The 21,868-nt window shown below is 41.8% G+C and overlaps 1 protein-coding gene and 1 non-coding gene across 5 annotated transcripts in view; both read left to right on the top strand.

Moving 5' to 3' along the window:
• LOC126355045 (cerebellar degeneration-related protein 2) overlaps nucleotides 1-21,868 on the top strand; it is a 382,561-nt gene that overhangs the window by 304,208 nt on the left and 56,485 nt on the right. The window contains exon 1 of one of the 4 annotated variants that reach the window (XM_050005200.1): nucleotides 4,488-4,916. The exons of the other annotated variants lie outside the window; for them this stretch is intronic. Within the exon in view, the coding sequence (XP_049861157.1) occupies nucleotides 4,814-4,916 (103 nt within the window). The 5' untranslated portion in view covers nucleotides 4,488-4,813. Of the gene's footprint in view, nucleotides 1-4,487; nucleotides 4,917-21,868 lie in introns of those variants that run through there. 4 annotated transcript variants of the gene reach the window in all.
• On the top strand, nucleotides 18,737-18,809 carry Trnat-ggu (transfer RNA threonine (anticodon GGU)). Its single transcript has one exon. It is a non-coding gene; the product is annotated as a tRNA-Thr (tRNA).

The following is a 21,868-nucleotide window of genomic DNA, read 5'->3' as shown; positions in this document are numbered from 1 at the left end:
TTGATCGGAATTAAGGAATATTTAGTCTCGTTTGGTACAGTACTCTTTTAAAAGTGCGCCACTCCTATTGTGGGGTGACATTCGTAACCTACTTCTTGCACTTCCCTAGTGTTTATTATGTTTACTCGTCATATGTGAAGCAGCCGCTAGGCTGCCGATAATATAGTGCTGTATTATTGATCGTCTATGCAAAAGATTGAAGGCTGTGCAATAATGTATTGCATAACTTGATAATCTGCTAATTGTGCGAAATGATTGTACCGTATAGTCTCTCGGTAACAATTACATCATCGGTCGTTGAAAGCCGTATATCTCAATAGATATGTTCTTATTAACCTCCATAACTTTTTTGGTAGGGCAATTAAGGCGAGTAAAAAGATTGCCCGACAGATGGAAACCCAATGTGAACTGTAAATAATTTCTGATACGTGTCATGCAATGAAGCTAACAGATCTGATATTACAGAAACAAGGCTTCGGACTAAAACGACGACGACGACATTGAGAAACAAAACGAGAAAGGGTATATTGACGGAATTAAAGTGTAGACGAATAAGTGTGTTGGGTTATTGAAACCTACAAGTAAAAAGTTAAGCAGGCATTACTGTTTTGCAAATAAAACAGCAGTCACTGAATCTACCTTACTGGCACTGCTTGCGGCGGAAGGTCGCCCGGAACTGTAGCGGCAGGAATGCGCGTGAGGCTGTTGCCGACACTCCTGCTGACTCGCTGGACAGACGCTGGCCTCAGCTGGAAGGTTGTCCAGCAGCAGCAAGGACACCTCACAACACGGCTGCCTCCACAGACAAGTTATGAGAAGAAGCGCTACGCCTGAGGCGCCGACCAACGAGTTCCCCAACAGCTGGCCCATGTTGCGTCATACCGTCCTACTTCTCGTATGGCCCTTAAAATTCCCTCCTGCATGTTACAGCAACACTCGGGAGAAGTTTTACAGCGGTTACAGCGTTGCATCGTCCTCCCAAACACCATTTAGTGTCTGTAAGGTCGTTTCTTACTGCATTTCGTTTATCCGTACCGTTATTAACCAGTATTCTAGTCTGAAGATATCTGTAAAAGCTGCGTGTTACCAGCTACATCTACAAGAATGCTTCTCGCTTTGACGCAGTTATCTTAAGTGAATAAAGTCTCTTCTCCGTTGTCAGTATGCTACAGTTTTCGTAATGATGTAAAGGACTGCTGTGAAACTAGCATCACAATGGGACAAATTTATGAAATATAAGCCGACAAGAGTTCCACTTGAAATGAGAAATGTTGGAAATCCCGTCCGGACTTACACATTACTTCCTGACGTCCAAACGGCTCGTAATAGCCGAATTCTAGCACCATATTTCGCCGGGACAACGATCGATTTCCTGGGGCTGTCCTTAATGAACTCGAAGACGAGACGGTAGTGTCAAATCTTTTCTCCCTTTCGGGTTTTCTTTCGGCATTAATGAACACTTTCAAATACAAAAAAAGTTTTAAGTTCTACAAGCCTTTAAATAATTTACCAGCGGAAAAGATTTGCCCAGAATAAAGGTTTTTGAAACTTTTATCTCTGTAGGATATGGTATCCTGTGACTATCGTGGGCAAAAGCTTTCAGAAGTGGCTGCAGTCAGTTGTCTTTCGTGACAGTACACTTCATTTCCCCCATTAATAGTTGAAAGTTACTTAGAAATTTATCAGATGGTACAGCTATGCCTAGGTTGTTTCCAGGTTGCATTCCATCCACATTGTCACATACGAACAAATATACGTTCTCGCAAAATGCTATATCGTAACGTCTCCTTGCAGGGAATACCGTCGAATGCATAACAACCGTACCGTCTGATAAGCCGATAGGTGACTTGAAAATGGTAATGGGAAAATAAAAACTTTACCCATACTAAAGGCGGTTGGTTGCAGTCGTTTATGGAAGTGTTTATAAACGTTTTATCTAGTTTTCCGATGTTGGGAAGGACAAAAGATGAGATCTGGCGACATTATTCACGCTTTTCTCTGCTAGTAAACTGTAATAGAACATTATTTCTTCTTGTGATTCTGTAAATAAACAATTAGTCTAAACGAAGTACGGGAACTCATAGAGATGAGAACAGAACGGTACTCCAGGGGAAGAGCGTAGGGACAGCAGATGCAGAAATCCTGGCAAGGTCCTAGTGGAGGTGGTATAGACTTTCCATGAAGTGGGGTGTGTCGTCTGAAAGACTGGGAAGAGTGCTTCTACATTTGGATTCGTGTTATGGGCGAAGGGAATTGAGAAGATGGAGCCTGGTCCCGGCATGTAACCTATTCCTCTCGAAAAGAGCGAAGGGGGCCGCAGAGCTTAGCGGACGGATCACCATTATCAGTGCCACCTGCGCTCACCTCATGAGACACTGTGCAGAGGGTTCGGAGTTTGATCAAAGACATCGGCGCAAAGACTGGTGATCACAAACTCTACCCAGAACCTCTCCTTCACTGGTCGGCCAAATACTGGCAGTAAAAATTTCATCCACCGTGATTAGAATCGGTTTACCTCCGGCCCGAGTGCCACCGCATACGCGTACATTAGCGACCTGTGTTACGGAGGCGGGTTACAGATACTCATAATTACAGAAGATTTTATGAGAGAATTTGTTCTGATCGTGCAGGGAAGCACTTTAACTTCTCAACGATCTCATAAAGGTGCTTGTGGGTGCGTATTGCACAATATTCTCACATCTTGTACAATGTGAATTTTCTTTAGAGATAAGTTATCGCGAAATATGCCATAGCCGAATATGGGCGTTAAACTGATTAAAATTGTAAGATGGGCATGTCATTTTTATTTTCGTGAGTTATCGATGTGCGCGCGAGAAAGATGTAATCAGTTTTATTGTGTTGACTTGCTGTTTTATCTGTTACAGGAAGATAGATTTATTGGAAAGGACAGCAAGGATGAGTATATACATATATTGAAAGGCGAGAACATAAATTTTGAACATTTGTTAAAGAGAATTGGTTCGAGGCGAGTTTGCAGCACTGCTCAGCTAGTTCGTCGGAATGATTGTCAGCTAGTTAACTTTGTTCACTTGGTCAGAGCTGATGGAAAGACCACACGACTTCCTTGAGTCATGCATTAGCACATCAACTGATTAAGCTGCTTGGCTTGTATAGTTCTATGTTAAAACTGTCCCCTTGTTAAATCATTGTTAACTCAGATAAGATTAGTATTTTTCAGGTGTGTTAATATACTTCATTCTACAATCGTTGTCTTGGAATATCATCACATTGTATCATATGGTTTGCAGCTCTTTGAATACTGACTGGAAATTTTATTTTAAAAAAATCTAGCTTAGTCGCTGCGTGCTTGCTGTTATGCTTTCGAGAAATTAGTAACAATGTTGCTCAGACGGGAAGTAAATGGAAATCGTGATTAGCGCCAAATAATTGTTTTACTTCGGTTCCGCATTTGATAAAAAGAAGAGTTATATTCAGAGCAAATACAGCTGAATACAAATTAGTTTCCGTTTAGTCAAAGATTAGCAAAAGAGTTAGTTTGTAAATACATAGTTTTAGTAATATGTAGACGTGGCCGGCCGCGGTGGTCTCGCGGTTAAGGCGCTCAGTCCGGAACCGCGCGACTGCTACGGTCGCAGGTTCGAATCCTGCCTCGGGCATGGATGTGTGTGATGTCCTTAGATTAGTTAGGTTTAAGTAGTTCTAAGTTCTAGGGGACTGATGACCACAGCAGTTGAGTCCCATAGTGCTCAGAGCCATTTGAACCATTTTGTAGACGTGAATGGAGCAGATTACCAAAACTAAGTTGATAATACGTAGACGTTAAGAGCAGAAGAAGAGAAATTTGTGGCATAACTTGACTAGGAGGAATCGGTTAGTAGGGCATATTCTGAGGCATCAAGGAATCACCAATTTAGCATTGCAGGACAGCGTGGAGGGAAAAATCGTAGAGGAAGACCAAGAGATGAATACACTAAACAGATTCCGAAGGATGTAGGCTGCAGTAGGTACTGGGAGACGAAGTAGCTTGCACAGGATAGAGTAGTATGGAGAGCTGCATCAAACTAATCTGTAGACTGAAGACCACAACAACAATAGAGCAGAAGACAATTTCGGGCTATGTCATACAAAAATACATAGTGGAGGAAGTAACAAAATGTAACACAAGATTACTTAAATAGATAATAGCAATTTTCAAGAACCAACAGAAGTTTTTTTCTACAATTTTTCAACTTTGCATTCCGAAATACGGGACAGTAAAAGACGGTTCACATATTAACAACTAGTTACGAAACCAGGTACTGTACAAAGTGATACGTAAACAATCTGTAAGAGCCAACTGTCCGGCTTTGCTTCGCGCGTACAATACCTGGCGGTCGCGATGGAATTCTCTGTTCTGCTCGTGTCTGCCGCAGGCCTGGCCGGCGCCAGGTGGCACCGACGGAGTAGTAGTGGGAGGGGAGCTGTGGAGTGGGTGGGGGAAGCGAGCGGCGAGGCTGCCGGGCTGGAGGACCTTTGGACGGTTAACGAAAGCCAGCCGTTCACCAGTAGCTGCCGTGCCCGCAACAGGTATGCCCGAGTGTGCTCACCGTGTTTCGTAGTTCTGCTGAGCGTGAGCTTCGCACTCATGTAGAGGCGCAGAGTCGAGGAACGAGCGTGTTCCTCGGCCGTGGGATGCGTGGAATTATGTCGCCGTGGACGGGTGGATGGTAGTCCCTCGGCTTGCGTTGTCGCACTCGCTCAGCAACTGTAGAAGAGTTCGCCGAGACTGTGTATAGAGTCATGGACGGCATCGTTACGTAGTTGAGACAGGAAGTGCTGCAGACTGTGCGCAATGATGGACAAGGAGGACTTCAGCAGTCCTGAAAGCCTGTGCTCCTTGGAGGCCTGGGACTACAGCCTGGAGGTGCAGTGTCTTGCAGATGAAAGCCTTAAAGGTAGGAGGAAACTGGCTGCTCTTCAAGAGAGAATTAGAAGCCAGACACTTATTTCCCAATTTCATGTCTTCCCCCTTTCCACAAGACAGCTAGCCTATATTAAAGCACTTCTTGCCACTGTCTTAGCTACTGTAGGTTGCCCTAGTTTGAAGACATCATCCCATAACCGCAGAGTAAAATCTCTCATACCATAAGCCACTTCTCCTTCGTATATACCCTCCGTAAGTATTCCAGCGGTACTACGGGCACCAAGTACTAAATTCGCAACTATTCAAACCTTCATTTTAGCTTGTCTTCCTCGCCAACAGTACGTTACAGATTGACCTAAGTGACTTCGTAATTATTGTAAAGACAAACCATTGCACAGGTTGTTTTTTACTTGCTGTATGACTCCTTTTAGCCCCAAAAACGAGAGTATCTTTGATTAGTCAAATATCTCGATCATTCGTGGTATCACGACATAAGTTTACGTATTGTTAGTCAACTTTGCAATATCGGTTCACAAGTGTGTGTGTGTGTGTGTGTGTGTGTGTGTGTGTGTGTCGGTCGGAATGGCCGTACGGTTCTAGGCGCTACAGTCTGGAAACGAGCGATCATTACGGTCGGAGATCGTGCCTCGGGCAGGGATGTGTGTGGTGTCCTTAGGTTAGTTAGGTTTAATTAGTTCGAAGTTCTAGGCGACTGACGACCTCAGAAGTTAAGTAGCTTAGTGCTCAGAGCCATTTGTGTGTGTGTGTGTGTGTGTGTGTGTGTGTGTGTGTGTGTGTGTGTGTGTGTTTCGTATAGAACTTACTATCTACAATGCGTCTTACAATTTTGAATGTCTTCGTCGTGGCCTGATAAAATACGTACTGTAAGAGAAAGCAGGTATCTTAAGTAGCTTTCGAAATTCGACATAGCTCAAACTGTGAATGTCTGAATTGACGCTGAAAATTTGTACCTGAACATGTCTGAAACGTAAATTTCGCATTTTCCGCGGGCGGGAACCTTTCCTCTTCCCGCATAAACTGTAGTCTTCTCTGCGAGAAAAAGCTAGTCTGGCATAAACTTTCGATTTCGTACTTCCGCACTTCTATCAAATCATAATCAGAGCTAAAGAAAGTATTTTAACTTGCGAGATGCTGTGTAAGAAATTTTGGTTTGAAATTTGGTTTTCTCGAGTGCTGGAACTGTGGTTCTACTTCACGGTGCTTTGATCCGGTCGTATCCTGGCGGGGAGCGGGCCGTTGGTAGGTTCACGGAACAGTGGCGCCTGCAGCGTTCCAGTTGCGATGAGTCACGCCGGAGAGGTTTTCGAACAGACAGGTACTTGGTCCGCCGGTCGGCTGCAGCAGTCGACCCCGAATGACTACACACGTTGTCCGCAGAAAAGCCACATAACTCGTGCGCGGCTACATTGCTTACAATAAAAGCACCATTGCTTCTCTTTATTAATGGTCCATGAAGGAGATTGAGTCCCTTAGTTGTAATTTCAAGATTCTGTCTCAAGTACTAGTCGAATGTCCGGTTTGTGACAGGTGTTGCGTATACTACATAAACGTGCGCCATCGGTTGAGGAATTGTGCCCATAAGAAGTCTCGAGAGGGGTTTGCTAAGAAATTTCATATTTAATCATTCAAAAGATGATTTGAGATATCAGTGGGACCATTTAAAATGAAAACCTTTTAAAAACTAAGCTTCTAAGATGAGTTTACTGGGGTCGTGCGTATTTCATAGAAACAAATCCATACTGAATCTGTAGTTGAGGACACGGGGTTACCTGTACTCTATTGGGCAGTTGTCTTGCGCTTTCTACGGTAACGCTGCGCCACTTTGACTAGTAGCTAGGGCAGACTACCTGATGCCCAGTAATTAACTGGCTGTTCGTCAAAGTCTTTAGTATTTGAAAACGGCTTCTGTGATACAAATACCACAGCAGCTTCTTAACAAATTAGTATCTCCTAATCACACGACAAAATAGTCGTAATTTCTTGTTTCCAACGATTCAGGAGATTGTTCCAGTTTCCAGAACACGCTTTCTGAGCACAGAATTAAAGTATAGATGAAGACAAATTAAGTTTTCAGTTATTGGAACGTCGTTGTTGCTGTTGCTGCTTCTGCTGCTGCTGCTGCTGCTGCTGCTGCTGCTCTTTCCAATCAATCTCTAGTGCAACTTAAACCCTCCTGAATCTCCCTTCGCATTAATCTCTTAGTCTCCCTCTGAAATTTTTACCCCCCACACTACCTTCCAGTGTTAAATATGTGATCCCATGATGATGACTCAGTGTCACAGATTTCATGTCTTCCCAGATGTATTAAGTACCTCCACGTTGGTTACATGATCTACCTATCTAAACTTCAGCATTGTTCTGCAGCACAACATTAAAAAGCTTATATTCTCGCCTTACCTAAACGTTTATCGTCCACGTCTCACTTCAACCCAAGGCAAATACTTTCAGAAAATCTTAAATCTATGTTCTATGTTAACAAACTGTCTTCAGAAACGCTTTTCGTGCCATTGCGTCAACATTTTATATCCTCTCTACTTAGGCCACATTAGTTATTTTGCTGCCCAAATAGCAAAACTAATCCACTTCAAGTGCCGTTTTCTAATCGAATTCCCTTAGTATCACATTTAATTGGACTACATTCCATTACCTTGTTTTGCTTTTATTGCCCTTCCATGTGCTTTGCTGTTTGTGACATAGGTGTCATTTCAAACCTCAGATATTATTTCCTCTCCCCGGACGTCAGTCGTACTCCAAATTTTTCTTCGGTTTCCTTTACTGCTTGTTCAAAGTACAGTATGGATAACATCGAGGTTAGGCTACAACGCTGTCGCACTCCCTTCTCAACCATTGCTTCCGTTTGATGCCGCTCGACTCCTACAACTGCCGCCTGGTCTAAGTCTAAAATTCCTATTGGAAAATAGGACAGGTACAAAGAATTGAAGCAAGTAATACTATTTTGTAATCATAAATATGGCGATCATTACTTCAACATTGTCTGTATCCTCGTCACCACCACCCGTAACACAAGTTATATTTCTGGAATGTAATCCGTTCTGTAAATATGTGGTGCAGTCTTACCTTAAAATGATTAACTGGGGCTGTCAGCTTAATAAATGAAATTACAGAAAAGTGATTACCGGTGTAAGTTACTGAAAATTATTCTTCTGCTATAAGCCTGGTCGTGTTCATCAGTTCTCAATGCGTCAGGTAATACAAAACATTAGTACTTTGACTCTCTAGCTACAATTGTATACATTAACTTCTACCGTGTCTTAGCTGCAACAGAAGTTTCTTCTTCCCAATGGAGACCTTGAGATGCACATTTTTGAATGTGTAGCCTTTTCATCACGCGCAAGTGCTGTTGGGTACATCAGCAAGTCCATGTAGCTCTGCGCAGCAGCTCGTGATCATCAGAATACAGTGATTTGGTTGGTTCGCTACATTCCACTATATAACTGAATATTGTTATTTTGCATTGTTGTTATTGATCATTTGACTATTTGTTACAATAGAAAAGATTTCGTAATTGGTTATTTTGGTCGATAAACTGAAGTGAACAAAGTATGTTCTGAAAACTGGTACATACTTTTGTATAAATCTTGCCTCTAATATCATTAAAAAAATCACAAGTGCATTGACACGTAAATAAAAAAAAATTCCTCCAGAAAAGAATTCTGGTCTGAAAGGGTTAACGTAAACCTCCCGGAACCATGTACCAGCCGCATGCTTCAGCTTGATATGCCATAAAGATCGCCACGTTCTACTTAACACTGTTTTGACTACAGGATGAATGAAAAGCTGAGACTAGTGACATGAAGGTGAGAGACAATAGTCTGTAGCTGCCTTATAAATTGTAACGTCACAAAAGCACGCGAATGCGTCAATTTCTTGCACTTCTTCCAAAGTGAGACGATAGTGACACCGATAAAAATAATTTGCTATACATTATATTCAAATAGCTATGATTCGTCTGATAAACGGCCACATGTTTACAGGAACTTTCGGAGTCTGAATTTATCTGCAGGGTTCAGTGATACTACAAAGGTTGCGGCTCGTGCCATCACAGGAGGTGAATTACTTTAGTTTCCTATTCCCTTACTTATCATTTTAGACTGTTTAGAAGTTTAAATTTTCTGCAATCATAATTGTTTCAATCGGATGACCGCGGAATTGTGCATAGTTAAGTATCAGTATCAGTATAGATAAAATAGCGGAGTCTCGGAGCACTAAGTATGAATGAGAAGAATGTCTTCCCACGACCTCCACGGGGTAAGAAGCGCCGTACCGAAGTACCGCACCGCCCTTGTTTACCTTGCGCTGAATGCAAGTGAGAATTCATTTGACACTGCTGCAGCGAGGTTATCAGGACGCTATTTTCTTCGGCCTTTTTCCCGATCTCTGTTTCTTTAATATACTTTCATGTTGCCGGAGTACGATCGATTTCACGTAATGCCGTGAGACTAGAATGCGTCAAAGAGGCAATTGTTGTCACAAGCACTGTAGCTTTTCATAACTGTGTTCTCAGATGTTTGCTTGGTTTTCATTTCATGTGTAAGGTCGTTTCGATAAACGCAGGCGAAGTTCTAATGACTTGTAATTTCGTAAACAAGTAGCTTGTATGTAGTAAGCTTGTGCTGTCATGTTTGCTGAATGTAAACAGAACAATCTTTTTCTCGTCGCGAATGGATTGTTGGAATAACTAAAATGGAAAGCCAACTGCTTAAGACAATATTTTTGTCCAAAACAAGTGTTACTACAAGGTAGGTATGCGATCTCGAACGGAATTCTTCTCTCTCTCTCTCTCTCTCTCTCTCTCTCTCTCTCTCTCTCTCCTCTCTCTCTCTCTCTCTCTCTCTCCACTGCAAGAGGCGTGTTTGTCAACTTGGGGTTTTATAAGACATTGTACCATCAAATATTCGTGTGTAGACTGCAGCAAAGATATAACATTCTAAGCAGCAGTCACATAAAAACTAATTAATATATGAAGATGTAAACGTTAAACTCAGTCCCAATAAAATTCTCGCAGTGCTCTAGGTTGCCATTAACTGGGGCCTTACTGCATTTCCCACGCGGAAATTTTTGAAAAATACCGTGACCTTCAAGGGAGTTCCACAGGATTTCGAAAGTGCTTTCGTCCTCTTTTACATACACTATGTAGTAAATACCATACTGATAGTAAATTTTTGATGTATTTTGTAGTGTTCTAATTAAGATTCACAGTAGTTGGTACAGTAACATAAAAATTAGACTGCTGCAGTGGACTTCCAGCAGTTCAGGATTTCATTAAAATCTAGCTTTGCAATCATATGTCAGCCACTGAGCGAAGACGGACAGCGATTAAGGTTGCTACTTTCGAAAAGCGTTTATCAAATCCTTATTACGGTAACAATGCCAGTTTTTTTTCCTTGTATCCAACGAACTTTTCTCCAACGGTACTAAAACAGATACCTCACGAATGGCAATACAATTTGTTACGGGGTCTGTGTCTTCTAAAAAAAGTCGCATTTACTGCGATATACTTCAAGCCTCATCAGTATACGAAAGAAAGGAAAACTAAACCAGTAGTGCATCTAATACGGTAGAGATATATTTGTAAGTAGAAACAGAAATTGAGCCAGTAAGAAAAAAGTACTGTCAAGACAACCTATGGAAATATTTGTACATACTTCAGGTGGAACATCCGTTCAGCAAGTCACTAAAATTTCAGTTCACTATTTCTAGTTTTGTTTTAAAAAGTCCTTTACCTCATCTTCTGCACTTAATTTACCATACTGGCGCCATTCTCTTAAAGAGGAAGAGAGACCACAGCAAGACAGTTTTCTGGGAGTTTCTACTATGACGTATGCGAACCATCTATATCAGTTAAATTCATTCAAACGATAAGAGTAGCGCTTTATTCTTCGCAGTTAATATCGATCAACTGATTATGATCTCCCACTTTTATCATTTTTTTAGTAGATATTGATTTGGCTTTCGGCTGTGTAGCGGGCGATAAACAAAGTGGTTGGAGATAAGTGTGTATTCGTCACCGGCAGTTTGTTTTTATCCTAGAGGTGTCGCCACTTACTTAGCCACTCTTGAGATCCAAGATAGCGTGACCGAAGAGCTCATACACAAAAAAGGAAAATCGCTGTACGTCGAAATCTTGAATCTCTAATCAGCTTACCCAACAAAAATAAAGAATATTTATGAGATTATAGAAATACCGTTGATCATCCTCAGAGCTGAGAAAGTAGTACTGTAAAACAATAAATAAAGTGCCAGGCAGATGGTAAATGTGTGGTATGATAGCCTACTTCTCCCTGAAGAGTTGTTAGCATTTCAATAATGTAAATTATCATATACCGGTGCATCTCCCGCATCGATTATGCTGTCAATGAGGCGTGATATTTGACTCTGTGAAGTTCTAAGCCTCGCATACTGTCACATTATTCTTGAAGAACCAAGTTGGCCAAGATCGCTAGCAGTTCTTTCATTATTGTGACCGGTTTCGACAGATCTACGCTGTCATTATTGGATCATCCAACAATATTAGATGCACATGCTTGTTACAATAATGAGTCATGTAGTGACAAGCGCATCTCTCCTACTTCCAAACCCCGTGCAAACGTTGCTAGACTGGAACTCTTGCAAAAAAGGAATGTAGGCGAAATATACAGAACTGTAGCCGTGAGAACGGGTTGTAAGTCGTGCATGAATAGTTTTTTTGTAAAGACTGCTCACAGAGGACAAGTTCTGAATTCTAATCGGTCCTGTACAGTTTCCATCTATTAGTCAGTTTAACCACTTGTACACGTTGGGAAATGTATAAATAAGGACGAACTAAAATATCAAACTTAAAGAAAACAACAAATAGTTCTTCGTCAACACGAGGAATCTACTTTGTGTTACGGTAGTGTAGTATAGCAACAGTATCGTAATAAAAATATTATAAATAGAAAATAACATTGTGCTTTTCATTTGTAATTATGGAACTATACTACTACGAAGCTACGTAAAACCCAGTTATTAAAAAAAAATGCTACTTTTATCAAGAACTGTGAGCTCCTGAAGATTTACGAAAACTGCCCTGACTCACCACAGGCAAATCTAATACACACATGTACACTTAAATTTAGTTTCTCGAAGTTTAGAAACTTCGAAATATACAGCTGTACAGTGAATTCCGTCCACGACGATCGCATCATCTAACTTAGTTTCCTAGGACCTCCAGAAAATGTCTGCTTTTCATAAATTTTGCTGTTCTTAAAAGGCTATACATAAAAACCAAAACAAAGTTCGGCATCTAAATTGTAATCAATTAGATTTCAGGCTATAATTGAAAACAGACCTAAAGCATCTGTTTTGGGCCGCTTTAGTAATGAAAAGGGACCTTCAATTTTCCCACCGTACTTTATTTTGGAACCATTTCGGTCTTCACCTAAAAATAGTTCACGAGGAGAAAGCAACATGTTCCTAAACGTCGTCCTTTGCGTAACTATATTTTTACACAGATTTTCTGGTTTTAGTACCTTCTGAAAATAGGAATGCCATTGAAGGCACTTCCGGAGCACAGCCATTATACTTCAGTTGCCTTTTCCTCCCTGGCACTCATGTTCTTCGAATGCTATGTTAAGCTTGGAGTCTGAACAATTTACTTCGCTTCGCATGGTCGAGCCTTTATAAACTTAATTTCTGCTTCAGTCGTCTCCCGCAAAAAGACTGTATATATAGATTTAAGAAGAAATTACTTCAAAGAAACAACGTAAGAGAGACAACATGGAAAACTTGCTACTACGCGCCATTTTCTCCTCGGCTTTCCCTTCAACTGTGCACATTCTGACCAGTCGAAGGCGGCAGACATTTCCTCCAAAGACAATGATCTTCTGCGGGAACAGTAGTATTATGTCGACGCCTCTTCTAAAGAAAAAACTATTTTTTCACCTATCGCTGACTAGAGAACCGTGCTTTGTACCTGCTGTTGATAGTGTATCAAAGCAGTTGTACTGTGAACACAAATATGCAAAGTAAAAATATTTTCATTACAAAATCTCCACCTACAGCGCTGCCGTCGTTAGATGTGAAAACAGGTTAGTACAGTGATCACCTGGGGGCATTTTTTGAGCATGGGGTATGTCTTTTTCTTCGTTTCAGCTGGACAAACTAATAACTTACTAAAACAGTCCTTGACTGTATTGTTCAGGATGATTTCTTCAGCGATGAAACAAAGATTTTAACTTGTGCATTCTGAGCAGAAAGCAGCAAGGTAGACCAGCGTTGAAACAGCGACGCACTGTCAAACATTAAATATAGAATTGTCAGAAAGCGTCGAACGACTAAAGTTGGATGAGTTAGTACAGCTGTTAGGAGGCCGCCTTCGTATGGAGGACTACTTGGATTCGACTGCCCACCTGATCATTCTGATTCAGACCTCTGCTGTAATTACGAAATCAGACTACCTATCGAGGTGGTTTCGTATCTGTCGATCGCACGTGCTACAATTGCAAAAGTTCCTAACTGTGCGCTTGTGTGTAGCCACGGTGTCTGTTCAATGTCTTTACGACCACGATTTATGAAAAACAGGCATTTGTCGGGATCATGTCACTGATTTGCTCTAAACACTGTCAAGTGTATCGTCACTCATACTACTGTTCTTGTGCACTCATTATCAAGCACCTTGGAGCTAGGCTATTACGTTTGGCGCCATCTCCGGAGAGAAATTAATAAATTGGTTACCTATAAATTATGAATTAGTCGTATTCTTAGAAATGTTGGTAGTAATTTGCACTTGCGAAACGTCTCTACCGTCGCGAAACAAGTTAATGAATGCGCTTAAGGTTAAGCCCTTTTGACACGAGCGACTTACTGGCCAAACTAGACAACTCCAAATATATGCTTATACACGGCTGCTTGTGAATCAACGACCAACCACGGCAGAGGAGTGTGTATCTCAGTCAATAATCTATGCGATTGTGCCGTAAATGGAGTTCCAAATTTTAGAGCATGCTACACAGTGCGCATACGCTGAATAAATAGACTATGTCGCGTGTGCCAACACTTAAACAAGGTATTGAATTTTTTTTTTTTCTACGAAAGTTGTCCTCTAGGAAACGAAATATCGGAAGCAAGAAACGTACCCGCATATAGATTGTATAGACAAAAGACGCATAAATAGCTAGATCATCGTGTTTTAATGAAAATCACTTCAACAGTGAAAAGTCAATCATTTGACGACAAAAATAACTTTCAATTTTATTCGGCACAAAAATGAAAAAAGATAAAACACAGACATTTACTAAGTTCTAAATATTGTCTGTGTTGGCAATAACGTTTTTTTATGTATGTGTTCTGAAATGTATGGACGATACATCCCCAAACGCTTAAATCCTCAGGAGTGTAAAGAATTTACAACTTGGTTTGATTAGAACTTCCTAAATTGTGATATATTTGGACTTTTCGTAGAAAGGATAGTCCCACATCACCTCAACTACACCGTTCAGATGCCAGACTGCAGGACAATCAGCTCTCACAAAACACGCAAATTTGACACTGACTTGTAAACGAAAATGACCACTTGAAATAGACTAGTTTCGATGTAGGAATAGAGCGCCATGGCACTATACTGGTATTGTCTCCGGTAGTCAATTGAGTGAAGCGGTTCACACCGAACAGCAACCGCCCTGGCGGCCACATAGACAACAACAACGGATCGTAGCGATCTCTCGCAGGTCCTGCGATCTGTCGAGATATCATACGTGGGAGACCAAATCGCAGAAATCGATCGCTGATTACTTGGAATTCTCGTGCAATCTAACGAATCGCATACGACGTTTGGCTGGGCGGCAACATGACTTTAACTCGTGTACGTAGTTGTCAAACACATGTTGTCTATTTTGTTTCATTTAGATTCCCCTACGCTGCGCCAGAACTTCGCGGTAGAATTTATAGTTGTTAAAGGACCACGAACCACTGAGAAGAAGTCAAAGCTAGTTGTTGTTGTCTTAAGAAGCAATAAAAATATTACAACATTGGAAGATGTCAATGTTGCACTGTTCAGCATTGTGAATCTTGTGCTACAGAAGAAGAACAGATGGGAGGTTCATAGTAATAATAAAGATACACTGGGCTCGATCAGATTTTTGAGTTATCAGAAAATTACATACATTATTAAAGTTTTTAATTCTAAGGAAAATGATGTACCGTCATACTGAGGGGCACATTTTCATTGGTATGTTCAAGTACAACTACTATACAGCTGTACTAAAGGTCCTTCGCATTTTATATAATGTAACTCTTCTTCGCACAATCTATAGCAAGTTAACCTAATCAGCAATGTTGCTGTTGAACACTTCAGTACACACACAAAGACTGCGAAACAAATGGAGTGCATAACCGCATCTATTCTATAAGACGAATGAATGAATGAAAAAGGCGTTGAGGACTAACGGTGAAAAAGAATTGTGTTGGCACACTGGAGAGACGTAGCAACGTACTGGCTGTCAGTGAAAAATACGCTGAAGTGCCAAAGAAACTGGTACAGGCATGTGTATTCGTATACGGAGATACGTAAACATGCCGTATACGGCTCTGCAGTCGGCAACGCCTATATGACAGTGTCTGGCACAGTTGTTAGATCCGTTAATGACGCTAAAATGGCAGGTTATGAAGATTTAGGTGAGTTTGAACGTGTTCACTCGGCGAGCGAAAGATGAGACTCAGCGTCTCAGAGGTAGCGATGTAGTGGGAATTTTCCCGTACGATCATTTCACCAGTGTATTGTGAGTGCCAGGAACCCGGTAAAACATAAAATGTCTCATATCGCTGCGGTCGGAAAACGATCGTGCAAGAAAGACCAACGACAACTGAAAAGAATCATTCAGCGTGACAGGAATGCAACCATTCCACAAACTGCTGCAGATTTGAATGCTGGGCCATCAACAAGTGTCAGCATGCGAACCATTCAACCAAACCCCATCTATATGGGCTTTCGGAACCGAGGACCCACTCGTGTACCCTTGATGACTGCAAGACACGCTTTACGCCACTCCTGGGGCCGTCAACACAGACATTGTACTGTTGATGACTGGAAATATGTTGCCCCGTTAGACGAGTCTCGTTTCAAACTGTATCGAGCTAATGGACGCGGACGTGTGCGGGTATGGCGACAACTTCATGGATCCTGCATGTCAGCAGGGGACTGTTCAAGCTGGTGGAGGCTCTGTAATGGTGTGGGGCGTGTGCAGTTGGTGTAATATGGGACCGCTGATACGTCTAGATAAGACTCTGACAGCTTACACGTACGTAAGCATCCTGTCTAATTACCTTCATCCATTCATGTCCATTTTGCATTCCGAGGGACTTGGGACATTCCAGTAGGATAATGCGATACACCACACGTCCAGAATTGGTACAGAGTGGCTCCAGGAAAACTTTTCGGAGTTAAAACACTTCCGCTGTTCGGAAGAGATCGCCACCCCCTCGCACTCTGCAGGATTTATGGACAGCCCTGCAGCATTCACGGTGTCAGTTCCCCGCAGAAGTACTTCATACATTAATAAAGCCCTTGCCACGTCGTGTTACGGCACTTCTGCGTGCTCGCGGGGGCTTTACTCTATATTAGACAGGTATACCAGTTCCTTCGGCTCTTCAGTGTAAATTCCTAAACTAACGTACAGTTCCCAAGAAAGTTTGAAAACAAATTTAATACATAATATTAAAATTGGCGTTCTTTTATTTTATTTTTATTTAGAGTGTAAGTGGAGATACCGAGATAAATTGCCACTGCTGCTAAACATAGTTTCATGGTCTACGGCAGAAATTCTCGATACCGTGCCACTCGTAGTATAGTACTTCTTGAAATTGCTTGGCAAATCACCCGTGCGCGGCTTGGGGATGGAGGCGATCGACCGATTACAGCGACCTGCGACCGATCGCTGCTATCCGACGGTCGTGTGTGGAGCGCTTTACAAAGTTTCCTTTGGTCCACTCTACATTATTTCAAACGGATTGCGAGAATTTCTTTGTGTCGAGTGGTATGGGAAGGTTACAAGCATGACTAGGTCAATCAATCTCAAATGATGCTAGATTTTTAGTGCTTTAGCAGATGCATTGATGCAGTTGCCACTGGGACGTTAGCGTTGCTACCGGAAAGCACTGTGCAGTCGAGAAAGTCGTGAGTCTGGCGTGCCAAGCCACGGCCTAGGTTTAGCGGTACAGTTAGCGCCGCACCCGCTTACTTAGTCGGGCGCGTCCGTTTCTCACGGCTCGCAAGCTGAGGCAGCAGGTTGGTGTGCACGGCGCTTCCTGTGGGAAGTCCGGCACGGCCGCGCTTGCAGGGCAGTTCAGGGAACGCCCGCTGCGTGTCCACCGACAACCCACTGGTCCACTGTTTGCGCTGGCGAATCATTGACGAGCCTCTCAGTGAGATAATATATACAGCCCCAGGAAGAAGGGTGAAAATTCAGGATTGTCAGAGACGGTCATTCTAGGCAAAAACGTCGAGTAAACTTCGTTGGTATAATGCATGCCATAAGTGCTGTGAGCACTTCCTCAGGAGAAGAGCTGCTTCACTGTAGCGAGGACGAACAAGTGCTCATAGCTCTTAAGGTATGCATTTTAAAGGCCATGAATCAAAGACATTTCCGCTTAAACTGATTGTTCCTGTCATATCCCTGAATAATGACCTTTTCTCCTGGGATAGCCAATATATTTCGCAGGAAGTAAAACCTATTAGCACAATCTGTAACGTGCCCTCTTTTAGCTCAAATCGGTTAACGAAGAGACCGCCTGAAAGATCGATAAGAAGACATAGTTTTCGAAACAGGCCGAATCGAAATGGGGAACTTCATCGGCTTACTGTTGTCAATTACCGTAAGCGCTCATCCATCACTCAAACGTTCATTGCAATTTTAATAATTCTGTATGTAATTTCTCAAGTTAACACCATTTTTTCTCAACACGTATCAGTCGCACATGCATAAATGTGGAGGATCGCTAGGAAGATTTTTAACTGGTTTCTGACTTTCATATCGATTTTGCGCTAAAACTACCTATCTGTGAAAAATTTTAACACCAGAGACACATCATAGGCAAAACGGCATCATGCATGCCCAGCTTCAAACGTACATTCTGAGAAGCTAAATTATTAATCACGAGTAAGACTCCTTTTTTATATTACCTTGTTACAAATACCATATGATATCTTTTAAAGTACTTAAGTGGATGGTTTGTATGTGGTAGTAACTGCGGTAGACCATTCTCTCTGTACATCGTACAAGTTGACTTTTCTAAACTAATATACTTCCCGAAACGACAAATATTTGTCATTGTCGGCTTGAATTGTGAGTCATCTGTTGCTGCTAGGGCCTAACGTGCTTACATAAAACACGACGTACAATTAAAATCTCAATACAGTTCACAGGTTATTGTGGCCTTAGTAATACATTGGGTAAGAAGCAAACCCTACGTTCTAGCCTATACGTTTCGCTTTTATTTACTTCTTTGTGTTTGATATTCGTATTTGTTATTGAACTTCTCCTAAAATGTAAATATTACGACCGAAAGTTAGAATTTACAAGCCATTGGTGACAGTCAAATACTGTCACGAGGAGTAAATTACATTTATTTTACTGCGCAGTGTCTGTTCCATCGAAAGAACAGGCTCCATGTAGATGCAGAAATTGCGAGGCACTATATGTAAATTCAAGGGATCACTAGCAGCTGCAGCGGGACATTAAGTAGCGAACGGGAGGGAGTATGATGAACAGGGGCTGCGGGTAGGTGGCATAGATAGGAGTGTGGATCGGCCTTGAGGCGTGTCAAGCTAGTCCGTACAGTTGCGATAACGCTCTGTCCCGGATGGCGCAGTGGTTACCGCGCCTGCCTGGTAAGCAGGATAACCCGGGTTCGAATCCCGGTCTGGTATATATTTTCGCTCATCGCCGCTGATTTCTCTTTGTCCTGCTACACCTGAAAGCAGTGATCACCATGTAATTTACATAAATTACATTCCTTTACTTTTATTTTGTGTTTGTATTTGCTCATTAATTATTCACATTCACGGTGTAAATACTACTGTCATAAACAGTAAACGAAGTTTCCGATGCCACGGAAAATGTTGGTTTCTACCAAGAAGCGTCGCTCTAACGGGTTGGCTGTAGCGCACACAACCTCAGGGAAGAAGGTGACGTTCCCACAACTAACCTTATGCCAACGACTACACTTATTGCAAATATAGTCATTATTTGAAACCATAAAAGTGCGAAAGCTTCTCAGGGTTCCCCTGTTTAATGTTATTTCTGCGTATCATGTTATGGCTGGAATTGTTTCTGGTGCCGACGCTGTTTCGTTTATCAGTAACTGGATAATTAATAATACGGTCACCAGCCCCCTAAAAACGAAATATACTGTCCCAGTCAGAAGGTCGCCAAATAAGTACTCAAATATTATGACTTGAGCGCGCCCTACGAATTGCAAAATTCTTAACATACGCATATTTAACAAATAGGAAACGCCTCACACTAAAGGATACTCTTGAAGAAAATCTACTACCAGCCACATCCGAAGAGGTTTCTTTAAAAAAACCACCGGTTTCAGGCTTGCGCTCTTCAGCTGAGAACGTTGTTTAGTCTTTACACATTAAATGCTAAAGTTGAATAGAGCGAGTTTCCAAATAGTAATTACATATTTGCCTTCAAAGAAGTAATGTGAAGCACCGTATTTCTATATTCACATAACAATTGCTTACAAAATATTAAACAATGTGGACGAAACACGAAGTACGTTAACAGGACAAACTCTGGAAGATGTCTGGTTTGAAGTAAATCACCTGCTAGACTCTATTAGGGTTCTTAATATTAGCATCGTATGTTCACACTAAATTTACATAGATATTCAACAATCCGCCTTACGGCGCATGGCGGAGGGCATCTCGAACCACAACTAGTCATTTCCTTTCCTGTTCCACTCGCAAATATGAGCCCTAATTTCTGGTATGTTATCTTCGTGCTCCTTATGAAGGCAACACACACATTTTGCAGTCAGCTTCAAATGCCAGTTCTCTACATTTCTCAGCAGTGTTCCACGAAAAGAATGTCGCCTTCCCCCCAGCGATTTCCGACTGAATTCCAGAAGCATCTTCATAACATTATGAATTAAGTCCAAAAAGCAGCTTTTATGTTCAATTACGACAGGCCTGTTTCAGCACTTCTGCCCTCATCAGGCGATCTATAACATCGCTGGTTAGCCACTTAAGCGTTTTTCTTACGTCTTTTAAAGTTATTTTGTAACGTAGCTTTCATGGGCAATATTTGTTGGAAGTTAAAGCCTGAATTTTGTTTGTTGTGTGTCACCGGTACCTACTGGTAACAAATCTAGCAGTTCGCCTCTGAATTGCTTCGACGTCTTCCTTCAATCCGACCTGGTACAGACAACAAACATTCGAGCAGTGCTCAAGAATTGGTCGCACTAGCGTCCCATTATGCAATCACCTTTACAGGTGAACGCTCCTTCGTATTCCCACAATAAACTGAAGTCGACCATTCGCATTTCCTTTCACAGCCCTCACAAGCTCGTTCAATTTGATATCATTTTGCAACGTTACACCCAAATATTTAAACTACGTGACGGTGTCAAGCAGGACACTAACGATGTTGTATCCTTGTATCCGAACATTCCGGGTTTGTTTTCCCTACTCCTCCTCATAGTCTCAGGTTTTTCTATATCTAGAGCTAGCTGCCTTTCATCACAACCAACTAGACATTTTGTCTAAGTCGTCTTGTATTCTGCTACAGTCACTGAACTTCGACATCTTACCGTACACCAGCACCATTGCTGCCCATCTCATCCGCCAAATTATTCTGTGTATAAAGAATAACAGTGGTCCTATCACACTTCCTAGGAGAAATCATCACACATCTCTGATGAACACTCGCCATACAGGACAAAATACTGGGTGCTATTACTCTTAAAGCCACTCCCATATCTATGAACCTGTCCCGTATAAACTCGAACATTCAACAAACTGCAATGGAGCACAGTGTCAAACGCTTTTCGGAAGTCTAGAAATCTGGAATCTGCATGTTGCCATTCATCCATAGTTTGAGTACATCATGTGAGAAAAGAGCAAGTTCGGTTCCCACGAGCGATTCTTCCTAAAACCATGCTGATTCGTACACACAAGTTTCTCGGCCTCAACAAAATTTATTATATTCTATCTGAAAATATATTAGAGGATTCTGCACAAGCACGTTGAACAACAGATCAAAGAGAAGCTTAAGGTCAAAAACCTTAAGGTCGACTATTACCATATGAGTGTTAATCATGTACGTCATTTTCAAGCAGAATAAGTCAAATTATGGTGCACAATTCTTCTCTTACCGTTGTTTGAAGGTGTCTTCCCCTTCCACTCACAGACTGTGAGAACGTGTCTGTTCCTGCCAGAGATCGGGTGCGACTGGCCTAAGCTTCGCCATTACCATAGATGTCACGTGGGGTGTGAGAAAGCAAAAGAATCTAGCCAGATTTCTTGGAAAAACTTATCTTTTAGCTGAAATAAAGTTCTTCGTTAGGCTGTACTTCCTGGTGTAAAAATATTCCATGCTTTCTACCTACATCATTGAAATTGAAAGACAAATGACTATTTTTACCTACCACAGGCAGATAATTTTCCTATACCTGCCATCAACATGGAAGAAGAAAGGGTCAATGAGATGGTAGTTCTTCTGGAGATTTTACACGACTTCGTAAAGAACAACAGTTCCGATATTGAAACACGTCTGCGACGCTCTGGTAAGCCAAATACGAGGGTTGGAACTTCAATAGTGCCAACTATTTATTTACAGGTCGCACAAAATAGGTAGGTTTTTCAAAGTTTTACTGACCTTCAAAGTAGTCATCAGCATTGTGTATAGCCCGTTGCCAGCGATGTGGAAGTCGTAGGATACCCTTAGCAGTGCCAGTTGTGTTCACAGTTCGAGCGGCGCG

Source organism: Schistocerca gregaria, chromosome 1 (genome assembly GCF_023897955.1).
Source record: "Schistocerca gregaria isolate iqSchGreg1 chromosome 1, iqSchGreg1.2, whole genome shotgun sequence".
NCBI classification, from domain to species: Eukaryota; Metazoa; Arthropoda; class Insecta; order Orthoptera; family Acrididae; genus Schistocerca; species Schistocerca gregaria.
This window is presented reverse-complemented; position numbering and strand designations above follow the sequence as displayed.